Genomic DNA, 25,257 nt, shown 5'->3' with positions numbered 1-25,257 from the left:
CAGGCATTGGGTGGCCGAAAACAGGGCATGGTGGGCCTAATTGTTAAGAGCCTATCTGTGGTGGCTACGCTCTGCTAGACATTAACCTGAATATAAAGTTCTGCCTCGCTTGTGCCACTATGATGGGTCCTCCCACATCCCTCTCCACCTCATTTCCTGGTCTACAATCTTTAAAGTTTGCTCTTTTTGTTTCTCTAATCAAGCAATTTAGTGCTGCCTTAACTTCTATCCCCTTCTTTCTCTACAAAGTGAGAAAGTACTGCTCTCACTGCCATTTGGGAGGATTTCCTTCATCCCTGTTCTCTAAGGCCACCTCTCATGGAATTGTGGTGTGGCAGCTGTCCATTTACAGTTAGCATCGACAAATTGCATTCACCGTTCTAAGACCGAATGACGTAACGGACTTGATAATACCCAGCAGCATGTTCTTAGCAATATTTCAAATAGCAGATGGTCGTCCACTGCAGATGGCATAGTCTTGCTCCATAACTCGAGGGGTCTGTGCGGTAACTCTCCTATTAGGGCGTGCCAGAGACGCCATATTCATCTAGACCAGGGGTGTCCAAACTGCGGCCTGTGGGCCGATGGCAGTCCACAATCTATTGTTAATTGGCCCGTAGCAAATTCCAAAAATATATTTAGTTTACTTAAATAAACCAGGTGAGGCAATAGTACTTCACCTCGAGTGAGTGGCCCGGCTGTTTGTGTATTTTACCACATAGGGCCCTTGGTGAAAAATGTTGAAAAAAGTTTGGACACCCCTGATCTAGACAGTGTGAATGGGATTAAGTGTTTAAAATGCCTGTTCAATATCAAATATTCTATACATTTTAATTGTCTGTCTTTAAAAACGATTGTTTTTTGGTTCTGGGTTGAAGTCTAGACCATTGGGTTTCTTTTTCTAACGCTTTACAAAGACCATACACATTTTTTAGGAATTTCTATATTAATATTTCACCAAGGTCAGCTGGCTCCACCACTCTATTAGGAGCAATTGTTCCACTATTAGTTAAGCACCTGATGATCTCAAAGACAACCCCAAAGTACTGAGAGGATGGGCATTGAAGTTTTGTTCTCAAACCAGTTAACCCTCAAAAATATCTAGAGACTTTGTTTAAAATATATATATATATTTGGCTCTAACCTCAGTTGTTCTCATTCAGTGGGCCTAGATGGAGCTCAGAAAAAGAAAAAAAAAATCATCCAGGTGGTTCTTATTTTCAACCATGTTTGGGAACCATTGCTCCAATCTACATGTGGGAAATACCCAGCCACTGGCCATAGGTCCCAGAGCCTCTTTTCACTCACACCTCTCAGGGAATGAGAAACGTCTGTGCTCAGAAAGGCAGGACTAATACCATGCAGCTCTCAAGGTGGCCTGCTACACCCCAATGCAGAAAAACACAGTTGGTACAAATTAGCCGCTCAATAAATAGTGAGTGAGTGAATGAATGAATGAATGAATGAACCGATGTCTAGTATATCTCTATGGCAGTACTGTTTTCTGAATACCATCATTTTTCTTTCCCTTATTAGAATTCTCCTAATAATACAACATCCCTATTAAGAGCCTCACTTATTTGTGTTTCCACTTAAGCTTGAATTTTCAATTCAAATATTTGAGCAAAAGAATCAGGAATTAACAAGACCAAGCTGCTACTGCCCACTTTAATAAAAATATTTCAAACTCCAACACTTTTTCTCTTTATAGATCAACTTCCAAAAAGTCTGAGTAGTAGGCAACTATTTTACCTTTGATACTTGGATGGTACTAACACTGTAAATAAGCAATTGATCTTACAAATACACATTTGTCCTTAAATGTGTATTTATCCTTACTGAACCATATAATATAGTTAGTTCTAGCTGTTAATAATAAGGCTGAAAGAAGAGTGTCCCTGAAAGGTTTGCAAAACTAGCTGGCTTTTGTGAAATATTAATAGAAAACTCCCTAAAATATGTATAGTTTTTTGAGAAGCTTAAGAAAAGAGGTTTTTTGATTAGTACCTATTTCTATTACTTAATTTCTTTTTTGAAGCCCTATTTCTCACCGATCTATTTATTAAGGACTCATCTTAGATACCAAGATTGCTAGTAATACTGTTTTATTCATCTTACTTGTGTGGATTTAATGGATAGTTTTTTTGGCTGTATTTCATCTTGTCTTAGAACATTTCATCTGTCTATTCCACGTGAAGGTCTTGATCTAAAAATAACATTCCATTAGCAAGCATTTTAATAGAAAGTCCTTTAAACATACCCATATATATATGGAGGTACATATATGGAGGAACATGATACATAGTTATATACATTTTTCCTAAACTACATAAAATGTTACAATAATTTTAGCAAAATAAGATTGTGAAAATGGATTAATAAAGGCACAAATTCACTTTTGTAAATTCTTGTTTTAATTTTTGTTGTCGTCTGATCACTGGCTGTCTGAGAAAAGAAGAGTATAGACTATAAATAAAACAGTGAGCTAAGTGAATAAGTGAATTGTGAAAGACATTTCCATTGCAAAAATCAAAATCTCTCTCTCTCTCTCTCTCTCTCTCTCTCTCTCTCTCTCTCTCTCTCTCTCTCTCTCTCACACACACACACACACACACACACACACACATATATAAACACACACATCACCTTCCCTTTAAGCCAAATCATATAGGTTAATATTCCAGGAGCTTTGTGTTAAATTTTGGCTTTAAATAAATCACTTCATCTAGCCAAAACCACTGACTTTTTCTTGGTTTCTACACAAAACTTTAATTCAGGTCCAGTTTCCTTCAAATTCAGTCCAGGTGCTAAAAAAAGTCTCGGTTTTCCAAGGAACATTCAACAGAATTTCTCTCTCTGTATTCATATTTATAACATAGCCTCTAAATAGTCCAGTATTTTGTATTTTCTGGATTGAAGTAACTCCGTTGTGAATTTGTAGTCTATCAAATTCATAGACACTCACTTATAAATGTATGTTTTTCCTCTTAAAAATTAGTGATTATTCCTTTAGGATCTTATTTTTCATTATTGGAAAACTCTTCAGAATTTTAGAGAAAAGACATGTGTATTATAAATTAACAATTAAGAGAATAATAATAATAAAAAAGCATTTCTTTAGAATGACTTTAGTTACCACCCAATGTCAAAATTCAGATCTGTGGTAAATTCTATAACTTTTTGCTTTCATGCTATTTAATTTATAGACTTAGAGTTCTGGATATTTCTTTGGGTTTGGGCCTCAGGGATAAATCAATGTATTTAAACTTTATTAGCTTTCAAACCCAAAATATAATCAGGGCCTCTTCCACCTCCCTTCTTCCTCAGCTCCACTCCTGAATTTTGGTTAAAAACCATGATCAGCAACAATTACTCTAATAATCAGATGAGGTGTTTGAAAGTGTTAACAGACTTCATTAGAAATCATAGCTTTAGGGAGGCAATATGGCACCAGCACGTCTGGGTTTGAATAACTTCCCCATCGTTTACAAGACATGTAACTGTAAACAAGTGACTCATTCTATGTGCCTCAGTTTCTTGTCTGTGAAATGGAAAATATAATAATCAATTATAACCCAGAATACTGGTATAAAGATTATATCAGTTAAATTATGTAAAAAAAAAATGTCTAGAACATAGTAAAATTCAGTGAATAGTAACTCTTACTATAGACATTGAAGGATTTGGAAAATCATGCAAATTGATAATTTTTGCAAAATCATTATGTTGTCATACAGGTGGTGTGGGAAGATAAGCATTTCTGGAAGATCTAAGGTGTCATATTTTCACAAGATTAGTGACTTCTTAAATATGATGTTTCTGGATGATGTTAGGGCAGATAATGAACTCAGACAATTGGTCTCAAACTTTAATGTATATAGTACTTGTTTTCCAGTTAAAATGCAGATTCTGATTCAGTTGGTCTGGGATAGGGACGCAGATTTGCATTTCTATCAGGCTCCCAGGTACTGCTAATGCTGTTGATCCAGGAATCACACTTTGAATAGTGTGGACCTAGACAACCTCTTTCGGACCTTTTTAAGGTATATCAAATAATTTATATATCTGTCTGCTACTGAGAAATAGATCAACCTAATCAATAGGATATATTGTGTCAATCTAGTAATCTGTTTCTCATGGACACTAGGAGACTTCATGTCATGAAACAGTTTAAGCACATGTCCCTTATCATTTCCTAAAGCTCTTCTTGAGATAGTGACTTAGAGCAGATCTGAGATGGAACTTGGGTATTTGCATTTTTAACAAGTTCTCCGGTGTTGCAAATACTGTTTTATCCAGGTGCCACACTTTAAGAATCACTGTCTTAAAGTACTCATTGATTCTTTCCTGAAATCATCCAGAGTCTAGCAAAGTTCTCTTGAATTATCAATATAAACCTATACTCTATACCTCCACTGAAGAAGCTTCAGCATTGGTTGTTTTGAGATATTGTGATAGTGTGATTCATAATAATAAAAATATATTTGGTATTCCATCCTATTCCTGATGGCACAGAACTCTCAAACCCCCTAGAATTTCCTGTGGTATGAGCAATGAGGGTATATTTTGTTATGTTAATGAGGTGACTTTTGGAAAGCTGTTGGGTAACCTAAGAATGGGGGGCTGTTTGCCACAGGAACCCAGTAAGTGATGAGAAGGAAAGGGCTGGAGGTTTAATCTATAGCCAATGATTTAATCAATCATGCCTATGCAATGAAACCTCCAGAAAAACCCAAAAGGCCTGGGTTCAGGGAGCTTTTGTGCAGGTGAACATGTGGAGGTTCTGGAAGAGTGAAGTGCCTGCAGAGAGCTTAGATACTCCCTGTCCTCTCCATTTACCTTGCCCTATACATCTCTTCAGCCTGGCTGTTCCTGAGTTATAGCCTTTCATAATAAACTGGTGATATCGTAAGTAAAATGTTTCTTTGAGTTCTGTGAGCCCCTCTAGCAAATTCATCAAACCTGAGGAGGAGGTCATGAAAACCTCTAATTTATAGCCAGTCGGTCAGAAGTACAGATAATAACTTAGACATGCAATTGGCATTCTAAGTTGGAGGGGGTTGTTGGAAACTCCTTGATTTATAGCTAGCTGGTCAGAGGTACAAGTACAAACCTGGAAACATGACTGGTGTCTGGGGTTGGGGGCAGTCTTATAGGACTGAATCCTTAACTTGTTCAATCTGATTCTATCGCTGGGTAGGTATGGTCAGAATTGAGTTGAAACGTCGGACACCAATTGGTGTCTTGAGAATTGCTTACTGGAACGTATCTCAGAACACCGAAAGAGACACTATCCCTAGAATCATGATTCTTAAATGTGTTTCAATTTGCTTACCAATTCAGTGGGGGGAAAGATCTCATCACCTCCCATTTATCCCCACACAATTAAACATCCCCAGAGTCAACAGCAAGAGAGGCATGGTTTTGATTAAAGAATAGTGAGGTGATGTCTGTTTTTTATTAAGTATAAATAAATTATTAATATATCCCAGATGTATTAATACCAAGACTTTCATGTTATAAACATGAAAAAGTAAACATGGGTCATGGGAAGTACTCTCATTGTCCTCACAATTTCACTGTCCACATTGATAACCAGTGATTTGATGGATAAAGGTCACGTGTCAGAAAACATCAGAACAGTGTCATCATTTGAGCATCAGCATACAAAATACGCTGTTCAGAAAAAAGTGCAGAATGTGTGTTTCACACTGAGTGAAATTAGGCTTGGAGATGAAGAGCAACCAAAGGGTGAGAGGGGACAAATCAGCCAGAAAAGATTACTTGTTTGAATCTCTGATATGAAACCTGAATGTTCTAGAGTATGAGGTGTGATCAAAAGATACAGTGAATGTTTAAATAAAAAAAAATTATTATAGTAAAAGATGCATTGCCATTAATCTCCCTCAAAACAACCCCCCCCCCCCCTTGCTTCGAACACACTTATCCCATCGTTCTTGCTACTTTCTGAAGCAGTTCTGGAAGTCCTCTTTTGTGAATGTCTTTAGTTGAGCTGTTGTGGCTGCCTCGATGTCCTGAATCATTTTGACTTTGGGGAAGAGCCAGAAGTCACATGGTGCATGATCCAGTGAATAAGGTGGATGAGGATACACCATAATGTTTTTATTTGACAGAAATTGTAGTATACCAGAAGTGATGTGTGATATGGGCTTTGTCATGATGGAGGATGATTTATGGCACACTTTAAAACACATCTTCTCTCAACCATAGCTCACACTCAACTGACTGCACCAAACAAGTTGAATAAAACTTGTCACACACTGTTACTAAAGTTTGATGCACTGCTTCCCATATTGAAGATTCCTACTTTTCCATTGGATGGCACGTGGCAGTAGCATTCACCATATTTTTTTTTTTAATCACACTTTGTAAGTCATATTTCCCATGCTAACTTTGGCAATTTTAAAGAACATTTTGTCCTGGCAGTTGGCATCTCATCAGAACTCCTCGTAGAAAAATCTCAGACTTCTTAAATTCACGTAAGGTTTGCCTAACCTGTAAGTCTGACTCAGTTTCCAGGTGAGACTATGTGAATGCTCTTACCTTTCTGATGGTGTAGCTGGGGCTATCCTGGAAGGCACCAGTCTTCAGAACAGAGAGTTAGAGCCTATAGAACAAATTCTTCTGTGCATTTGTTTTCATTCCAAATCACTTCATTTAGAAAACAATGACTATCAGATGTTGGTACTCTTTGAGAATATTATCACCTGCCTCAAAGAAATTGCAGAGAGTGAATGGCTAACAGCCAGAGCTGATCTTTAAAACATTGCATTAATATGAATAGTATCAGGATCTGGACAAACTCTTGAAAATAAACCTACCATTTGAAAACCTACAAGGAACATTGTAATAGATCTGCTTGCAAACTCATCTCAACTTGGTGAAATAGTGACATGGAACAAACTGAAGCTCTATGAGATATCATTCAAATGAAGGTTTAATAAACACACAGAGATATTGCTTGCCAGTTTAAAGCTGTACCCTGGCTATGAACACCAGCTTACTTGTCTTGTTTACTCAGTCCTGCACCCTAATGACTGCTTACTATGTGTCCCACACTATTCTATTCATTTTATATGTCTTAATTTGATTTTCACAAGTAATATATGAAGTAGGTTTTTCTGTTTCTTTTTCTTTTTTTCCCTCTTTTTTCCCCATGTGAAGCACTTAGAAGTTAACAACTTGTCCAAGGTCACACAGAAGGCAATAGAGGCAGAATTGAAAGAAGGCAGTTTGGGGCACCAGAAACTGATTTTTAACGACCATAATATACTCCTCTCATCTAATGATGTGAAATGTATAATTGCCAATTGATTATCAATGTTACATCTTCCAGGGAACATGTGTGTATAACAAGATAATTCTTGAAAATACGTGTTCAATGGAAGACAGTATGTTGTAACATAAAAAGCAAGAGCCTAGTAAACGAGTTTGATCTCTAACTATACCAGGTAGTATGGAGGAAATCAGTTATCCTCACCCTAGAATACAGATTTCTCACACATTTAATTTTGGTAATAGTTTAACAAAAATACGTGATCTCTGAGATTAGATGTGCCGTAATGTTCTTAGATTAGGAAACTCAAGATATATTTGATGCCAATGCATGTTCAACAAATCTCCACACTGCCTGTGGATAGGGACAGTTCTGGAAGGTTTTTTTTTGCTTTGTTTTTTTCCTTAAAGACCGTTAGTCTGCCAAGAACTTTTCCTTTCTATAATACTATACTATAATATTAAAATTTAAAAAGAGACTCTCTCCTGTAAAATTTAAAAAGAGACTCTCTCATTTCTTTCTTTGCCTTTGGAAAAAATATAATTCTTTCAGAAATCTAAATTGAAATTTGGAGTAAAATTACTTTCTCTCTTGTTGGATTATCTTTTATTGCTTTGTTTTCCAAGTTCTAAATAATTTTATAAATCATGTATCCCAGAATCACTAAAATAATCATAATAGGGCATGTTTCTTTGCGTTTACTACTCATATGTCTGAATTTATAAAATGGCATCTTTTTTAGCAAGGAACATGAAAAATTTTACTTAAGCCACACTCAAAATATGATATAGAATTTTTGCTATGTACAAAACCAGTAAGTTGGTCATTATTTGCCACTTTGACCAGGCACTGGTATATGTGTGTGTGTCTGTTTGTGTGTGTGTGTCTGTGTGTGAGAGAGAGAGAGAGAGAGAGAGAGAGAGAGAGAGAGAGAGAGAGAGAGAGAGAGACAGAGAGACAGAGAGAGAGAGACAGAGACAGAGAGACAGAGAGAGAGAAAGAGAGAGAGATTCATTGAATATCTGTGTGTCTGTTGGCTTTTGTTTTTCCAAGTACTGTGTATGGGGAATCTTAGCTGTTTTAACTGGGGTAATTTAAAATCAGATTACAGAGAAAGACACAACTTTCTCTCATCTCTCTGAAGAAGGCATCATATCTGGTTGCACCTTTTACCTTCATTTGCTAAGATTCCAGACACTCTAAGGAATAATCTGGTAGGTGATTTTTAGGACATTTCAAATTCAAAACTCCCTCCAGAAAAAAGACATGGGGTGGGATGGGGGAATAGCCCTAAAGACATAGCCCATTCCAATGGAGACAAATGCTGGCTTTAGTTTCACCACTAGGTTTACTTGTGCACAAAAGTTCCCAATAAAATCCAGCTGGTTTAAATTTTGTCTGCAGACCTGAAACCCAGCAAATTTGGCTTGGCTTTCTATTTTGCAGAAAATGCTTCACACGACTGTAATCTGGAAATACTGAAGTGTACAGACTCTCAATAGAAATAGGAGAACAGCTGTCTTCTACCTTCACTTTCTCCCAACTCTACCCTTAAAGGCTTAGGTGTTGTTACGGGAGGGGAAAAAGTCTGCCACTGAGCACGAAAGCTGGTATGAATCATCCATGACTACCTTTGTTGTTTGCTGTAAGCCGAAAAGGAAAGATTAAAGAGTTGCCAATGATGAGTGAGACAACTCACATTTTGGCATCACTAGAGAACGAAGGAGCATTTAAGATCATGGAGGGAAATAAAACAACAAAACAATACTGTTACAATTTGAACAATAACAGTTTTCAGTATGTGAAAGCATAGTGTTATCTTTTCCATTTTCCACCCTTATGCTTTCACTGGCTTCATACCATTCCCTTGTTGCCTATAATTGGGTCTGGAGTTAGTGCCAAAGCTGCATAAAATAAGCAGCCTTTCCTTTATACTTTCTGTGCATCATGACTGTGTATGTGAAGTCATAAAAATCATTTATTATGAGCATGTGTATTCCTGGCTTAAAGAGCCAAGTATTTTTGTGACAACAATATAATAGCATCAGATGTATTCCCATAAAACACCATATGTGGGCACTTAATAGTTATTGCCCTGGCACTTACATACTGGGCTATCATCTTAAAGGGGGACTCCTTAGAAAAGAGAACATTTCGTACTTAGACAAATAAAATCCTGTAGATGAGATAGGTGAGCAAGGAGTAGAGATTTGTTAAGAATCCATTGATAATGACAATCGTTTATCTTCCTTTAGCATCAGATTGTCTCAAACCATCTTCTAGAGTTCCTTTCATGGATTCCAGGAAACCCTTTACAGTATTGCAAACATCAGTAAATATTCTCTCAATCTCAAAGACACAAGGATTGTCTAATATCACATTTATATCTGGTGAACTATAAGAATGGGCAAAATATAATTTTTATTCTTCTTATTTATTACTCTTTGGAAAGCATTTACTTGAGACTTGTGGTACAAATCACGGTAAACAAATTGGTTTTCAAACTAGATAAAAGAATGCAGAACAGATCAAAGCTGATTTGTGGGATTTGAGTGCTTGGTGATGTCTGAAAATGTGCCTTTGTGAAGAAGGCTATTCCCCATCAGCTCTTTCCCTTCTGCTAGCTTCCAACTTAGTGGGGAATGGCTTCCTTTGGTTGCCACTGAGGCTGGAGACTGAGATTTCCCAATTCCCAACATGCTTTGAGTTTGCCAGAACTCTGGGACCCACGTTTTACTATTGCGTTAGCCCTTGGGTTGAGTGGCCAGACACTCACTGTAGGTATATGATAAGGACTTTCAAAACAACCCACTGCAGAAAAAGTCCAGAGCTCATTACTTCCTGACTGTATGTCCACTTTCACTGGGTGTCAGGACAATCTGACCGGTGAAAAACCACGTAAGTGAGATTTTGGGGCTTTCTTTAAAGGGCACTATTTTAGTGACATACTGGTGTGTGTCACTGGGGTCTGTGTAGGAAGATGCTACTGTTGACGTTTTAAGTTTTCATGCCAGGCATGAGTCAATACCTGCATCTCTATTCCCTCACTCTTGTAGTGTAACAGACAGCCTGAAACGTACAATGGCATTTTGTTTAAAGTACATATGGTAGTTATTACATTGAAAATGTACACTGAGCATATGTCTACAACAGTATTAGTGCCTTCCAACACTTCTACGCGGCTGCTTCGACCCAGTCAATTTCTCTCACTGTTCTTTGGCCCCAACTTCCATTCCATCACCCCTCTTGTACAAAGGAAATATTGTTACTTTTAATTGTTTTTGTTCTTTTAATACTGCCAGGTAGCTTAAAGGGAAATTTTGAGATGGAAAGATCTCTCACTGATCCAAATAAATTTTTCTCTAATTGGTAAAACTGACTTAGGAGTTACTATCACTACATCTGGTTATTCTCCACCAGTTGCTGACTTTTTCAAAGGCCTTTCTTTATCTGTTAAACATAACTTCCTGACCTCTTCTCTCTTTTTCATTAAGAGTTTGTATTCTACTAGCCTACCGTAATGTGGTTTGCAATCTGGTTTTTCTCTCTTTCACCTCTAAAACCATGAGTTTTCCATTCTCTACCAAGGGTCCTCCATCCTGACCATGCATTGAAAGGGTCTAGAGAGCTTTCAACATTATGAATGTCTAGTACTTTATTCCCACTTATCCCTTGACCCATTAAATCAAAACATATAATGGTAAATCCTAGGAATCTTTAATTTTAAATACTCTATAATCAATACCAATATGCAACCATAATCAAACATACTTTTCTAATTTAACAAAAATTCATAGCTTCTATTGTATGTCTATCTTCTGCAAGATATTTTATGCCTTGTCTCAATTAATCCTCACAATAATAAATATCATTATCTTCATTTAGTACAATAGGAAACTGGGGCACTAAAGGCATTCTTTTTAATTTGTTTGTTTTTTAAGTACTCCAGATTATATATTTAGTAAATTTTAGACTGAAGACTTAAATCTATGGCTGAAAGCCAAAGGCTGGCCTCTTTTCACTATACTATACTACTCCTCACTTCACTCTGTTGTCCATGTTTACTAACAAACTCTTTTTGTTTCCAATTCTCATTATGTATTTGTGGGTTTATTTAAAGTAACAAAACAGCTGGAAAATTCATATTTACAAGGGCCCTATAATATCTTGTATTGTAATGTAACCTGGATGCGTTTATAAAGAAAAATAATGTGGCTCTAATTGATTGAGGTATCATTTAAATTCCAGTAAAGATAATGATGTTACATCTCATACTTACTTTTGAGAATAAAGTGAACTCAGAGTTAACACTTATAAGGAAAGACTGCAATGAATGCCTATCCCACTGCTCAGTATTTTCTGCAAAAGAAGGAGAGCCTTACTGTCACCTAGGTGAAGAATATTCTTTAATGCTCTCATCACCTTTTTCCAAGTCCACTTTCCTCCTTTCTCAACTTTATTTAACCTTCTTTCACTGTTTTCTTCTACTTCAATTGGCATATAGGTGGGAAGAGAAAAGAAAGAGCTAATATTTATTAAGCACCTACCATTTGTCAATAATTTTCATTTGTGGTATATTATTACCCCTGATTAGTCTGCTTTTGCTGGGTTATGAAGTTTATACATCTCCAAACTTCAGGGGCTTGATTTCTAGCTCATGGTACATGTAGGCAACTGCGGGGTGACAGCTGAGTTTCTGCGTCCTGTTCCTAGACTCAGGATAAAGGCATAGTCATTATTTGGAATATGCCATTCCCATGGAGAGAGAGAGAAAAAAAAATGAAGCAATAGAATTGCTCTTAATCTTCTGCTTGACCAGAACATACATGTTTGCTGATCTCATTTTTCAATAACTCAAGCCAAGGTCAAACCCAATGTCAGTGGGGTGGTAAACATACTCCTCTCAGAAAAAAAAAAAAAAAAAAGGAGCTTTAAGTCACATGGCTTCGGGTGGTGGGTGTCTAATCCATTGTAGTGAAAAAGGAGTGGACCTTGTGCAAAATAATACAATCTATCTCAATTCCCCTTGGATATCTGAGAAGTATGAGATTCAGAGTTTGCATGAACTTGTCCAGGGCTACTAGAGCTAGTGAATAACACACTGATGAAGTTCTTTCTGATTCTAAAGCCAGTGTTTTTTTCTGAGCAGTCAAGTTGAAAAGTGGAGAAACAAACATTGTAGTTCTCTCTATTATTCTTTCATCTTTCATGCTAAAGCTATTCTAAACCATCATGTCACCTCAAGAATCTAAGCGTCATCTTTGTTTTAACACTCGATATAGCCAATATCAAACAAAACTCTAAATTATACAGAGGGTGCCCCCAAAATGTATACACATTTTAAAAAAGGAAAACTGCATTAAAATTGTAATACTCAACATATACCGGTAACAAAAGATAAATAAAAGTCATGTTTGACTCCTGCAATTATAAGAGGTGCTCACAGTGGTTACCATCAACGTCCAGACACTTCTGATTACGGTGAACTACTGCTTGAGCAACGTTGACCAAAGTGTCCGTGTATATACAATTTTTTGGCACCCCTGGTATATTTCTTAAGGCTGTGATTTATTGAGCACATATTCTGTGCTAAACACTGTTCCAAACTCTCTTTTTATACCATCATATTTAACTTTTCACAATAAATTTTGTGGTAGGCATTATCTCATTTTAAAGATAAGGGAACAGAGTCTCAGTAAATTGACTAAAATAACAGATGGAATGAGGCAGAGCCAGTTTTTAATCTATCTCTGATTCTCACGACTGTGCTACTATTCCCTGCCCAATTCTGCTTTCCTACAAAAACCTCTTTGTTTTAAATTATACCTTTCCACTTTCTGTCCTCTGTGCTCCAGCTCCTAGCACCTACTCATATTTTTAATTTTCATCTTATCACACCTAACTTGCTATTGTAGCTTCCCAGTTAGATCTCCCTGCCAAACCAATCTATTTACCATGACTAGCCTAATTTTCAAACTCTGCCTCAATCATGTTATTTCTGTGTGCAAGAGACAGCTATTGCTCGACTTTGCTCCTGTTTTTGTCCTTCCCAAGTCTAAACTCCTTCATTTGATTTCCAAAATCGCCTAGATTACATATCAGCCTTATTTCCCACCATTCCTCAAATGTGTACCTTTCCCCTAGTTGTCCCTCATTGTTTCCCACCTTAGTTCATTCACATCATTCCACTTACCTGAAACTAAGTTGAGAACTTCATGAAAGCAGAGTCATGTATTAGTGTACAAATATACCCCATGTTGATTGTCATAGTGCTAGCTTTAAAGCAGGAAGTAATTACTTAATTGGAAAATCTGTACTTGGGTCCAAATAGGGCGGTTTCTGCCACACGGTCCTGTGGACATTTGTAGGTGACTAGGTATAAATGATCCATGAACTCCTGCTAGTTCTGCTGGAATAGGTATCCAAAGTAGAGGGCAAATTCTAAATTTACCATATCCCACGAGGACAAGTTAAGACATTGAAGAATGGGAAATTAACTGGCAGCAAACGTGGAATTAATGTTGCATCATGCTAACCTCTCCAAGGGGCTATAGGAATAGCATTTGGGAAATTAGGCATCTCCCAAACCACAGGGTGAAAAGTTTGCTTGACTCCCAAGAATAGAGAACAAGAAAAATTGTGGTGTGAGGTGCTTGTGAATGTATGTGCCTAGTAGAGGAAAGTATTATAAATTACTGTCTACATTTATGGATACAAAATAATGTTAATATTGCATTCTCTGAGTTTCTGTTGACTAAGTAAAGAATCCTTAATAAACATCGTATACCCACCCAAAATATATAAAAAATTGTCTATCAATCATAAATACCCATGTTTTCCTAGATGAATTTTAAGGATTCCCAGATGTATCCTGTGGAGAAAATAAATTTAGGTAAAGTGTGCCCCTCTACAATAGTAAAAAACTAGAAAACACTTGCGGTAAAAAATGTACATAACTTATTTTGTTTAATCTAGAATTTCCAGTCATTTAACTTATGGAAATCTTTTATTTGTTAAGCACATAAAAGTATTCTACAGAACTAGAACTAGTGGTTTTGGGGACACGGTTTAGAAAATTTTGCCTCTTCTAACAAACTTTGAATTTGCTGAGTCCACTTAGATATCTGTGAATCCAATGACAAAGATGTTTATTCTTTGCCCATCAATAAACAAACTAAACTCTAGAATTAATCACCAGGAAATGCTGTTTATTAACACAATTTTGTTGATTGGCTAACCATATGCATTGCAGTTAAGACACTGAATTTACATTTTAAAAATGGTGATAAATGGAAAAAAAATGATTTATGTGATACACCATGGCTGATGTCAGTTAAGATGAGAAAGAAAATTACATAATCATATATTGTGCAGTGTATGTCACTAAACAGTGACAGATGTGCTCTTTCAAATATGAAATTTGCTAATATATACTTTTTGGCCATTAGGTAATTGTGTGAGCATGCCATTATAATAGCCATATTATCCTGTAAATTAGATAGATATGGTGTCAATTCTTAAGAAGGTCATTGTCTAAGGAGAATTAAGAACATATTTCACACTTTTATATTCAGCTTTTCCCTGATAATTTGCAAATTTATGTGCCGAAAACAGATACTGCAATTATATATATATGTTTTCCATTTTAAAACTCAATAACTTACAAAACTCTGAATTATCTTATTATTCCAAATGACTATGAAGTCTCTCCAAAATGTATCTCTTTCCTTTATTTTTTTTTTTCCCTCTAACTCTCTTTCCCCTGATGTTTTTAATCAGCCTGTGAAAAAATTGCTTAAGCCAGCCAGGTAAAATCTTATACATTTCCAAAAGGGTAGACATTATTAAATCCTTCAACTCCACACGGAGACATCAGAAAGCTATCTAGACAATTAATGGTATTATCACATATACCTTTTAATAAAAAAAATTATATGTTAAAAACCTCTATATATAAAAACATAGACTTATGAAGTTGATAAAATATAGTGTAAATTATTCCAATTCTTATCTTACAGTAGTCTTATTCAAAGTCCTCCTAGTGCTTGCATAGTATAATTCAAGGTAAAAACGACTGTTCAATTTTGGGAACATATTATTTTTTTCTATTAAACTCATTCCAGACATAGGCAGTTTTAAGAATGGGGCTACTTTATATTTTTTATGTAAGACTCAGGTTGTGTCAATGTCGACATAGATTATAGTAACCAAAGATACAGTGATGTCTGTTTTTAAACAGTTACACTAATCTTTTGTGTATTATTCTTTATATGCCCTTTTCCTGGTGAATACTCTGGAAAGATTTACATATGGTCCTAACTATACATCCTTAAGAACAGAAAATGCTCATTTTTTATATCATAATCTAAGATAACATGCCTTAAAAATTGCAGCATTCATTTTTTTATTTATATTTCTGTTAAATCTCAAAGTTAAAGCAGCTGATTTATTTGATCACATCGAAAATGAACATATTTCCGAAGTGTGTGAAAGTTCAAATATCCTACAGGTGTATGTAAGGCATTTTAGATGCTTTAGTTATTAGATTTTTATGTCACTTCTTCTACTGTGAATTTCAGCAACAGAAACAAACACGGGTTTGACAATTAAGTTCGAGAACTTTCTACTATGCATTTACACGGTGGAAAGTTCGCCAACTTAATTGTCTGACCTTTGTAATTATGAATATTTGCAATCAGATACTGTTAAATGCTACTTATTGTACAACGCTATCAAATACAACTTCTCTATATTATTTTTCAAATATATTTCCTAATCCAATTGGCTGCCTCATTGGAAAAAGCTAAAAATGGTTTTTGTGGTTTCTATGAGGTAGATTTTATATATAATTGATAGAAGATTTTGCTACAAATTTGCATCTTCATTGTTTACCAACTCCATGATCTTCGACAAGAAAACTATTCCGAGTCTGAGTGTCTTTATTAAGTTGAGCTAATAATTACTATTTGGCTAGTTGTTCTAAAATTAAACAATGTGTCTCAAAGTGCCTTGTGAAGCACTAAGCATCATATAAAAAGAAGTAAAACATTTTATGCATTGTATGAACATGTGCACGCTTCTCTCTCTTCCATCCTATAGATGTACATGCATACATACATATACTGGGGTTGCCAAAAAATGTATACATATGACTTGCATTCACCTTTTGTTATTGGTATATACTAAGTATTGCAATTTTAATACTGGTTTTTTCCTTTCTTTAAATGTGTATACAATTTTTTGGCACCCTCTGTATATATCTATATTTTGCCAGAAGCATCAGCACCACCATTGTCTTCCCAGACCTACTGAATCAAAATTGGCATTTTAAGATCAACAGAAGATTCACATTATAATTTGAAAAGCATTGTATTAAGTGGTGTACCATGTCAGATAATCTAAGAAGTCCCATTAATTTTGTAATTCTATACATGCACACCTGGTGTATCTATAGATGTATACTCTAACAAGGAATATTCTGTTTCTATTTTAATTGATATCTTTAGATCTGTTTCGTATGAGCCCAAAGTTTCAGGTGACAGTTTTTGGGTTTTTTTTTAATTTCAAGGTTTAAAACTATTGCCTTCTGAAACAATAGTTTAAAACTATTGCCTTCTGAATTAGATTATATTGATCTAATCCAGTGTTATTTATCAGAAATAGCATAATTTGTATTCCAATTGCTACCTCAGTGACTATTTCATTATTTGAGGAAACTGTTAAAGATAACGTTGAACATTGGAGAGATTTTATTATTGCCTTTGAGACTTAGTATAATCACCAGGCAAATCAACTAGACATGTGAACAACTTTCTCATTCAATCAAGGGTCAACCATTGTCAGGCTTGTCAATAGATGCTCCTAGACTTATGATGGGGTTATTTCCCAGCAAACCCATCATAAATTGAAAATATCATGAGTCAAAAATTCATTTAATACACCTAACCTACCAAATATCACAGCTTAGCCTAGTCTACCTTAAACGTGCTCAGAACACTTACATTAGCCTCCAGTTGGGCAAAATAATCTCACTGCCACTGTAGCTCCTAAGAGTATCACACCACATATCACTAGCTTGGGGAAAGATCAAAGTTCAAAGTACAGTTTCTACTGAAAGCGTATTACTTTTGCACATGGTAAAGTAAAAAAAATCATGAAGTCAAACCATCATAAACTGGGATTGTCTGTATTGTCATTTACTAACCCTGAGCTTTTTGGCTCATGTCAAAAGAGCAAAACAAATATTCTGACAATTAAGTTTGAGAACTTGTTGCAACGATGTTGCTAACCATTTTTTGATATCAGAGGGATCATTTGTTATGTATTTGTACTGACTAGACAAATCATTAATCAAGTTTACTATTTGGAAGTGCTGGAAAGGCTGCGTGAAAATGTTAGAAGACCTGAAGTTTTTGCCAACAATTCATGACTCTTGCATCACGACAATACACCACCTCACAAGGCACTGTTAATGAGGGAGTTTTTAAGCCAGTAAACAAATAACTATATTGGAACACCCTCCCTACTCCCTTGATCTGGCCCCCAATGACTTCTTTCTTTCCCTGAAGATAAAGGAAATATTGAAAGGAAGACATTTTGATGACATTCAGGACATCAAGGGTAATATGACGACAGCTCTGATGGCCATTCCAGAAAAAGATTCCAAAATTGTTTTGAAGGGTGGACTAGGTGCTGGCATAAGTGCATAGCTTCTCAAGGGGAGTACTTTGAAGGTGACCATAGTGATATTCAGCAATGAGGTGTGTAGCACTTTTTCTAGAATGAGTTTGCCAACTTAAATGTCAGACCTCATATACATATTCATTATGTGTTTCTTTGTTGACATACAGAAATCTGTACATATTTAATATATGTGGTTTGATGAGTTTGAAGATAAGTATACACTGTGAAACCATTACTGCAATCTACATCATAAGTTTCTTCCCATCCTTTTCATTATTATTTTTGTGTGTGTGTGATAAGAACACTTAACATGGGATCTACCCTTTCAGCAAATTTTTAAGGGTACAATACAGTCTTGCTAACAATAATCACTATAGTGTATGGTACATCTCTAGGACTTACTCATCTTGCATAACTGAAACTTTGTACACTTTGACTAAAACCTCTAAATTTCCCCTTCCTCCATCCCCTGGCAACCAGCATGTGTTTAGTCATAGTGCTAGAAAATAAACCTAAGACATGGATTTATCTTCTTTGAAGTTTGTGAACTAAATAAATGAATGTGCCTTGTTGATGCCTATCATAATTATTTAGAGAAAGCATATTATTTAGTTAGTTTAGTTTTTACAACATAAGTTTCAGCAGTAATGGTATTATATCCTCGTTTTCTGTGTGTATTCCTTGGTTTGTCATATTTCTAACGTATTATTTTTTTCATATTTAAAGATGCGTATATATTTTCCTTTCTTCTCAACAGCAATGCTCCTTAGATCCATTTTAGAAGGGGGCTTTCAAACAACAATGATCAAAAGAGTCCATGATATATGAAATTTCACTCCTGATCATTAGGTGAAACAATTCAAAACTCATTTTCAATTTGGGAATTGTATACCTTCAATTGAGACATTGTTGACCAAATTAGAAATTAAATATATTAAAGCTGATAAGTAGCACCAACCCTTGGGTACATGAGAAGGCCATCCTTAAATTTTCATTATTACTAAAATATGACCATGGTATTGGCACTCTTTTATTTAACCATGAAAATAAAGCAACAACAACAAAAAAAAATACTTAACTATATGATGTGATGCATTAACAATACAAAAAAAATAGCTACCAAATACATTGTTAAATCAATCAATGAAAGTATTCACTTCGCCAAAATTTTTCTTCCAAGCAGAATCTTCTAGGTTATGTTTTAATTGAAATTTTAATCAAAGGTTTACAAATTTACAGTTTGTGATCTTTTTAAAATTTTTGTTTCAAGCATTCTGACATTTTAAGTCATTTCATATCTGATCTATCACATTTTTTTTACAATTCATTTACTATTAACATAATTGAGTTTATACAAAATATTAGAGTTTATACAAAATATATTTTGTAAAAAATATATTTTTTAAATAGAGTTTATACAAAAAAATAGAGTTTATACAAAATATATTATACAAAATAGAGTTTTGGTCTTCAGCCACTTCTGCACAAGGATTTTGGAAGACAATAATAGAAATGATCACATCTCTGTAGCTTGTTTGGGGAGAACACTATTTAAATTTTGTCTTAATGTAAAGCTCAATTCATCGTGATTTCCCATCAAACGCACAGGGATTTTGCAGTGTAGCTCATAATAGTTTTAATTTCTCTAGGGAACAAGATAAGATAAACAAGTCACTGACAGTGTTTATATATAAATATAGCAGATGGTGTGGGACTGAGGTTGGTTATTAACTCTGCCGACTTTAATTTCATGGTTATAAAACACTGTAAACCTCACTGTTTATAAAAGGCAGGGAAGAATCCCCAGTGGGCTTCAGTAGCCAAGAAACCCTCCATAACATTAATCTCTCTAACTGATATTGGGTATCCTCTTAGGGTGCAATATTTAAGATTGTAGATTGATTGCTAGACACATTAAAATTTTCACTGGGATTATTAGGTAGCATTTCTGTCATTGATCTAGTATAACCCTGTTAATGATTTCCATGTGAGTGAAAATTAGTGAATGAAATGATTCTTTCTAAATTGTGTTAGATGAATGTTTAACAATTAGCTTAGGCAGTTATATATCTAAAAGATAGCCTAATTTGTCAAAATAATACTTTTATTCTTATGAAAAGATAAATCATGACATCAAACTACTAGACCAAATGCACTGAGAGATAGAATTTCATAAAAGAAAACGATAGCATCATTCAAATAATCAATGGACATTATATACATTTACATTTAGGCCATGAATCTGCCTAAAATGTCACACACACAAAAAAAAACATAGAATTAAAAAGAAGCGAATTCATATCCTAAATCAATTTAAATATAACACTTTATTATGATCATTTATTTCACTAAAAATCTGTATGCTCAATCTGAATAAAATCAATTCTACCAAAAAGGAACACTATTATAAGCATGGCATTACTTGAAATAATCCAGTTTTTTTTTCCATTTCAACTTCATAGTGAATAACACAATTTATTTTACAACCACAGAAGTGAAAAAATTTCACAAGCTCTACCTCTATTACTTTTCCATTCAGAAGAGGTTAATTTTTCAGTTTCTAAGGTAAAACTTCCATAAACACTATATGATAACCCAATATGTGAGTTGGGGATTCAAAAAATCGTGAACTAAAAATATCTTCACTGTATTAAAGTTCAGACCCCTTGAGAAAGGGTTTTTTAGTCACAAAATCGTCAGTTGCTCTTCTAGCGCTTATTTTGTGCTGCTTCTTCTGGGCCCACCCTGAGTGTTTTGTTACTAATCTGAAACAGTCTGTCTCCTTGCTTTCTACCCATTATTCCTAACATACACCTCAAATCTTGGCTACCAAGGAGCCGGCTTCTGAACAGCAGCAGCCCCGGGTAGAGAGAGGGCTGAATGGAACTGTTGGTAACATATCTTCTCATCTCCCTTCCTGTTCAGAGCCTATTGTCACCGGATATAATATCCTGCACTTGATACATTCATTTCTGCAAAAAACTATCTACTCATACTTGGATTTCCAGGTCTCAAAATGCATGAACATCTATAACAGAGGACAGGAGGACCTCCCTCAAGTAGAAACTTTATATAATTTTTATTTTCTTTTTTATAAGCCTCAAAACCCACGCTATTTAGGTATGTGTGAGATTCATATTTGCGTTGAAATAAGTCAAAACTAGGGGTGATTTCACTTCACAGTTACTAGCACAAGTCACCTAAAACAGATCTATCAATTAATTCTAAGGATCGCATCTTTTTGTCTTGTGTTTTGTGAAGTGAGGTGAAATGAACACTCAGGCCATGGAGTGGCCACAAGGAGCCCTTAAGTGAGACAAAAATAGATAAAAATAATAGAAACTGAAGGGGTTAAAAATGGGAAACAGAACAGGGGAATCAAGCAAAGCCAGATACTGAAATGTCTGAGGGGTAAACAGAGTGATTGGTTTAAGGACTCTCCTTTGTAAGAATTCATAAATACAGTGGGTCTTAGGGTAATGAGGTATCATTAAAAGCACATTAAAACAATCACTCTTGTAAGGAAGGAATCATTTTCAATATCCCAATAGGTAGCCTAAGGTTTCTGTCCTCTTTTCCACCAAGTCTATATACAAGGTACAATCTTATAATCTTTTTTCTAATCATGGTTTGAAAAAAAAAGTTTCTATAAGGAAATTATCTGATTAAAAGATGAAAACAAGCTGTTAAAATTTAAGAATAGGGTTCCCATTTTCACCCTCATCTATCATATTTTATTAAAATAGTATAATTGAAATAAATAGGTTCCTTATAAACATAAAGCAAATTACATCTCATGGTATAAAAATAATGCACCAGCTTTAAATATTTTAATCTCACTTTCATTATTTTCTTTCAGATTATCCAACTCTGTCTAATGTCAAAGGCATTGCATTGCATAAAAGAAAACAGGCGAAGGAAATAACTCTACATGGATTTCATTCCCCCTTCAAAGGTCAGTTAAAAATCAAACCTCTATACTATTTCTATTATTTATTATTTATTTACTATTTATTATTTATTCTCTCTAGAAATCCAATATTTTTTTTTTAATTTTTCGTTTCTAGGAGAAGTAATTTATGCTGTCATGTGCCTGACAGTCACCTGTGGAATCCTTCTCTTGGTTACGTTCAAGCTGAGGTAACTGGATACAACTGAGAAGGGAAGGAAAGGGCTGGAATTGAATCAGCCCTGTTGAAGCACATTTAACAATGGCAGAACTCACAAAAGGCCTGAGCATGAAAACTTCTCCATTAAGACCTACTAAATCAACTTTTAATGTGGGACAGGTTCATGGAAACATTACTCTTAGTCTTCATATGACAGGGAAAAGTGATCATAAGGGATTTTTTTACATTACATTTTTACAAGCACATGTGTATTGTCCCCCCTAATTAAACTGTTATCAATCTTTCCCCTGGTTTTCTTACAAAACCCAAATTGAACTTGACGGCATGCCTTATTCAAATCACTTGCAGTATTAATCAGCTTACATAATGGACCTGGTGTGTGCTTCATACAGTTTATATCTACCTGAAGATTTACTCTTCAATTTTTTATATGCTAATGAATTCATTCATGTTTTAATATGCAGTCATTAAAAAAAGACATTTAATGAGGCCTCACGAGATACTGTTAGAAAGACTTATTACTACTGCCTGACATTAATTCATTCTTTCCAAATCTTCTTTTTCCTTGGCTGCCTTGCTCGAATGCAGTAATGCTCCAGCAGGCATGAGAGATTTGAGATTTGAGACACATCAATCTCTAGATTTCTAGACGTCTAGGGTTTAAAATTCTTTTCCACTTATTTACCATTTTCAAATAGATATAAATTGGTGTGCAGTTGTTTACTTTAAAAAAGTAACATCATATTTAAATATCAGTGATGTTCATTTGCTGATTCATTAGACCTACCAGTATGAGTATATTTCCATGTAATTTGAGTATCATAAATGTTAATGAAGAAATATATGTGTGTATGCATATATTTATATGTATTTATAATACATATATATAATATTTATTATACAAACACATACATAAAATACATTTATCAGTAAGATTAGACCCAGAGAGGAGCAGAGACAATGTGCATTTTATTCCTCATTTTATTTCTCAGAGGGGGCAACACAGTAAACCATACAAAGCATGTATACACATTGATCCTCCAGAAGTCTCAGACTGAGACAACCAGGCAGAAAAAATGAAAGACTGAAGCGGGTAGGTATATAGCAATATCAAAGTGTTGGGCATAGGATGAGTGTATACTCTGCCTATGGTCATTCAAACATATTTATTATTAAATGCATTGCCAGCTAAACACATCCACTCATTGGATCCAACGTCTCTAAGCATTTAATTTCAGTACCACAACATACTGCTTTTCTCCAAGGCCTTAAAATTTGTCTTTTTATGAAAAGATATTCCTTGGATTCTAAGATATGCTTAAAGGCCAAATAACAAGAGTCAGCTCCAAGGGGGAAAATAGCATTTGGAATTTATTAAAATTTTTCTTTATTTGATTTAAAATATTTGAGAGCCATGTTCAATTACTGGGCCTGCCTAGATATTCTATCACAGAGATATTCTTTCAGAGAAGCACGAATAGTTTCCTAGATTAGTAAAAATCTTATTTTAATGGTTCTCAACGTTGATTTCTTAGCCACACATATAATATAGAAAGTTCATATCTGTCACATAGGCCCATGGGTTTTTACAGATTATTTGTTGTGCCATAGATAAATAAGGTGATGGCAATTTAAAATTCCCTGTGTATCAGCTGTAACTTTACCTCCTCTCTTTTCCTAGAAAGGCATATCCCTTTACTGGATGACAATGGGAGTGTTATAGATGAAAATCTTGAATTTACTGTAATATGTATTTTAAAGCAAAGTATTCATACTGTTACGTATATTACACTTAGTTATAAATTATTTTCCATACAATTCAAAATTGATCCTTATATGTAATCTGAAAGATCCAGACCCAAATGACAAAAGTAAAAGTCATAATAGAAAGAAAGAACCAAACTAAACAAAAGCATCATTAACAACAAAACTTGCATTAACCCACATCTGGAGGTAAATAATGCTTTCTCAGTAAAAGAAGGCTGGATGCCACTCACCTGGTGGTCAGGTATAATCCATGTGAACACTTTTCTGCAGTAAAGATTGAGGTTTGTGCATTTGTTTCATGGCATGCTAAATGAAAACAGCCCTAAATTTTCAAAGAAATTTGCAGAGAAAACAGTAATTTATAACACAAATATTTGAAAAAGAAAGGACTCTTTTTCTTTTTGGAAATGATTATTTGGAAATTACAGTTAAATGCATGATTGATACTTCTAGAAAGACCATAGAATTTCACTCAAGTATTGAGACTTTACATTCAGGAACTTGATTATTTTTCCCTGTCAGGCACAGAATCGATCCAAAAATATAAGCACACAACATTCATAAAATACTTAAAATGGCATATTGTTAACTTTTACTTTTACTTTTATATAGAACCTCCAGAATATCAAGTCAAACCAGAGATCCTTCACCGATCCAAATACCTGGAGGACTCATGATTCATTAAGAGCCATGGATCATTAACAATCACTTTCTTTCAAGCAAGTTTTTGTAGCCAGTCAACAGAAGATCCTATTCCTCATCAATGGAAAAATGTTAAGATAGATTTAATGAAACTGGATCATTAAGTATAGTAATGTAAGGCATAATAATATGGCAGCTGTTCAATTTATTTTTGCTTAAGAAAATACTCTAGTATAAATATACACTGGTATCTTTAATGACACTGGTACAGAATTACAGAATTGCCCTTGAAGGCAAAAACTGTTATCATAAGTTACAGTCTGCATGATTTATTTCATGATACATTTGAATCCATAAAATAGTAATTAGTTGCATCATAATATGACATAGTTGGCAGGGTTTTTTTGTGATCAATTTGATAAATTCCCATTAACTTGCCAAAAGGATAATGGTAATAAAAATAACCAATATATTTGTTATTTGTATATCCATTTTCAAGTCATTAGCTCAATTATTAGCATTGGAATTAAGTTCCTAAATATTTGGTTGGATGATTAGTCTTAAAAGTGATGTCTTGGTTTTTTAACAATTTGCATACTGTGGAACTTCTTTTTGAACTTGATATTTTTATGTCATACTCATAAAGCTGTAGAGCAACTGCATTGGCTAAAAAATTAATGTGCATTTTAATAATAATACATTTTATTTGTGAATTTCAGTTTTGCTATGCTAATTATG

General features: G+C 34.7%; 1 protein-coding gene across 1 annotated transcript in view; it reads left to right on the top strand.

Moving 5' to 3' along the window:
* GFRAL (GDNF family receptor alpha like) overlaps nucleotides 1-24,562 on the top strand; it is a gene marked incomplete at both ends in the record, with an annotated part of 64,341 nt that extends 39,779 nt beyond the window's left edge. Inside the window, 3 exons of the mRNA XM_081042238.1 lie at nucleotides 21,840-21,935; nucleotides 22,048-22,120; nucleotides 24,490-24,562. Coding sequence (XP_080898364.1) covers nucleotides 21,840-21,935; nucleotides 22,048-22,120; nucleotides 24,490-24,562 — 242 coding nt within the window. The remainder of the gene's footprint in view (nucleotides 1-21,839; nucleotides 21,936-22,047; nucleotides 22,121-24,489) is intronic.
* Nucleotides 24,563-25,257: the final 695 nt, after the last annotated feature.

This window comes from Rhinolophus hipposideros, assembly GCF_964194185.1.
Source record: "Rhinolophus hipposideros genome assembly, chromosome: 3".
NCBI classification, from domain to species: domain Eukaryota; kingdom Metazoa; phylum Chordata; class Mammalia; order Chiroptera; family Rhinolophidae; genus Rhinolophus; species Rhinolophus hipposideros.
Note: the sequence above shows the minus strand (reverse complement) of the source record. Positions and strands in the feature narration are given on the sequence as shown.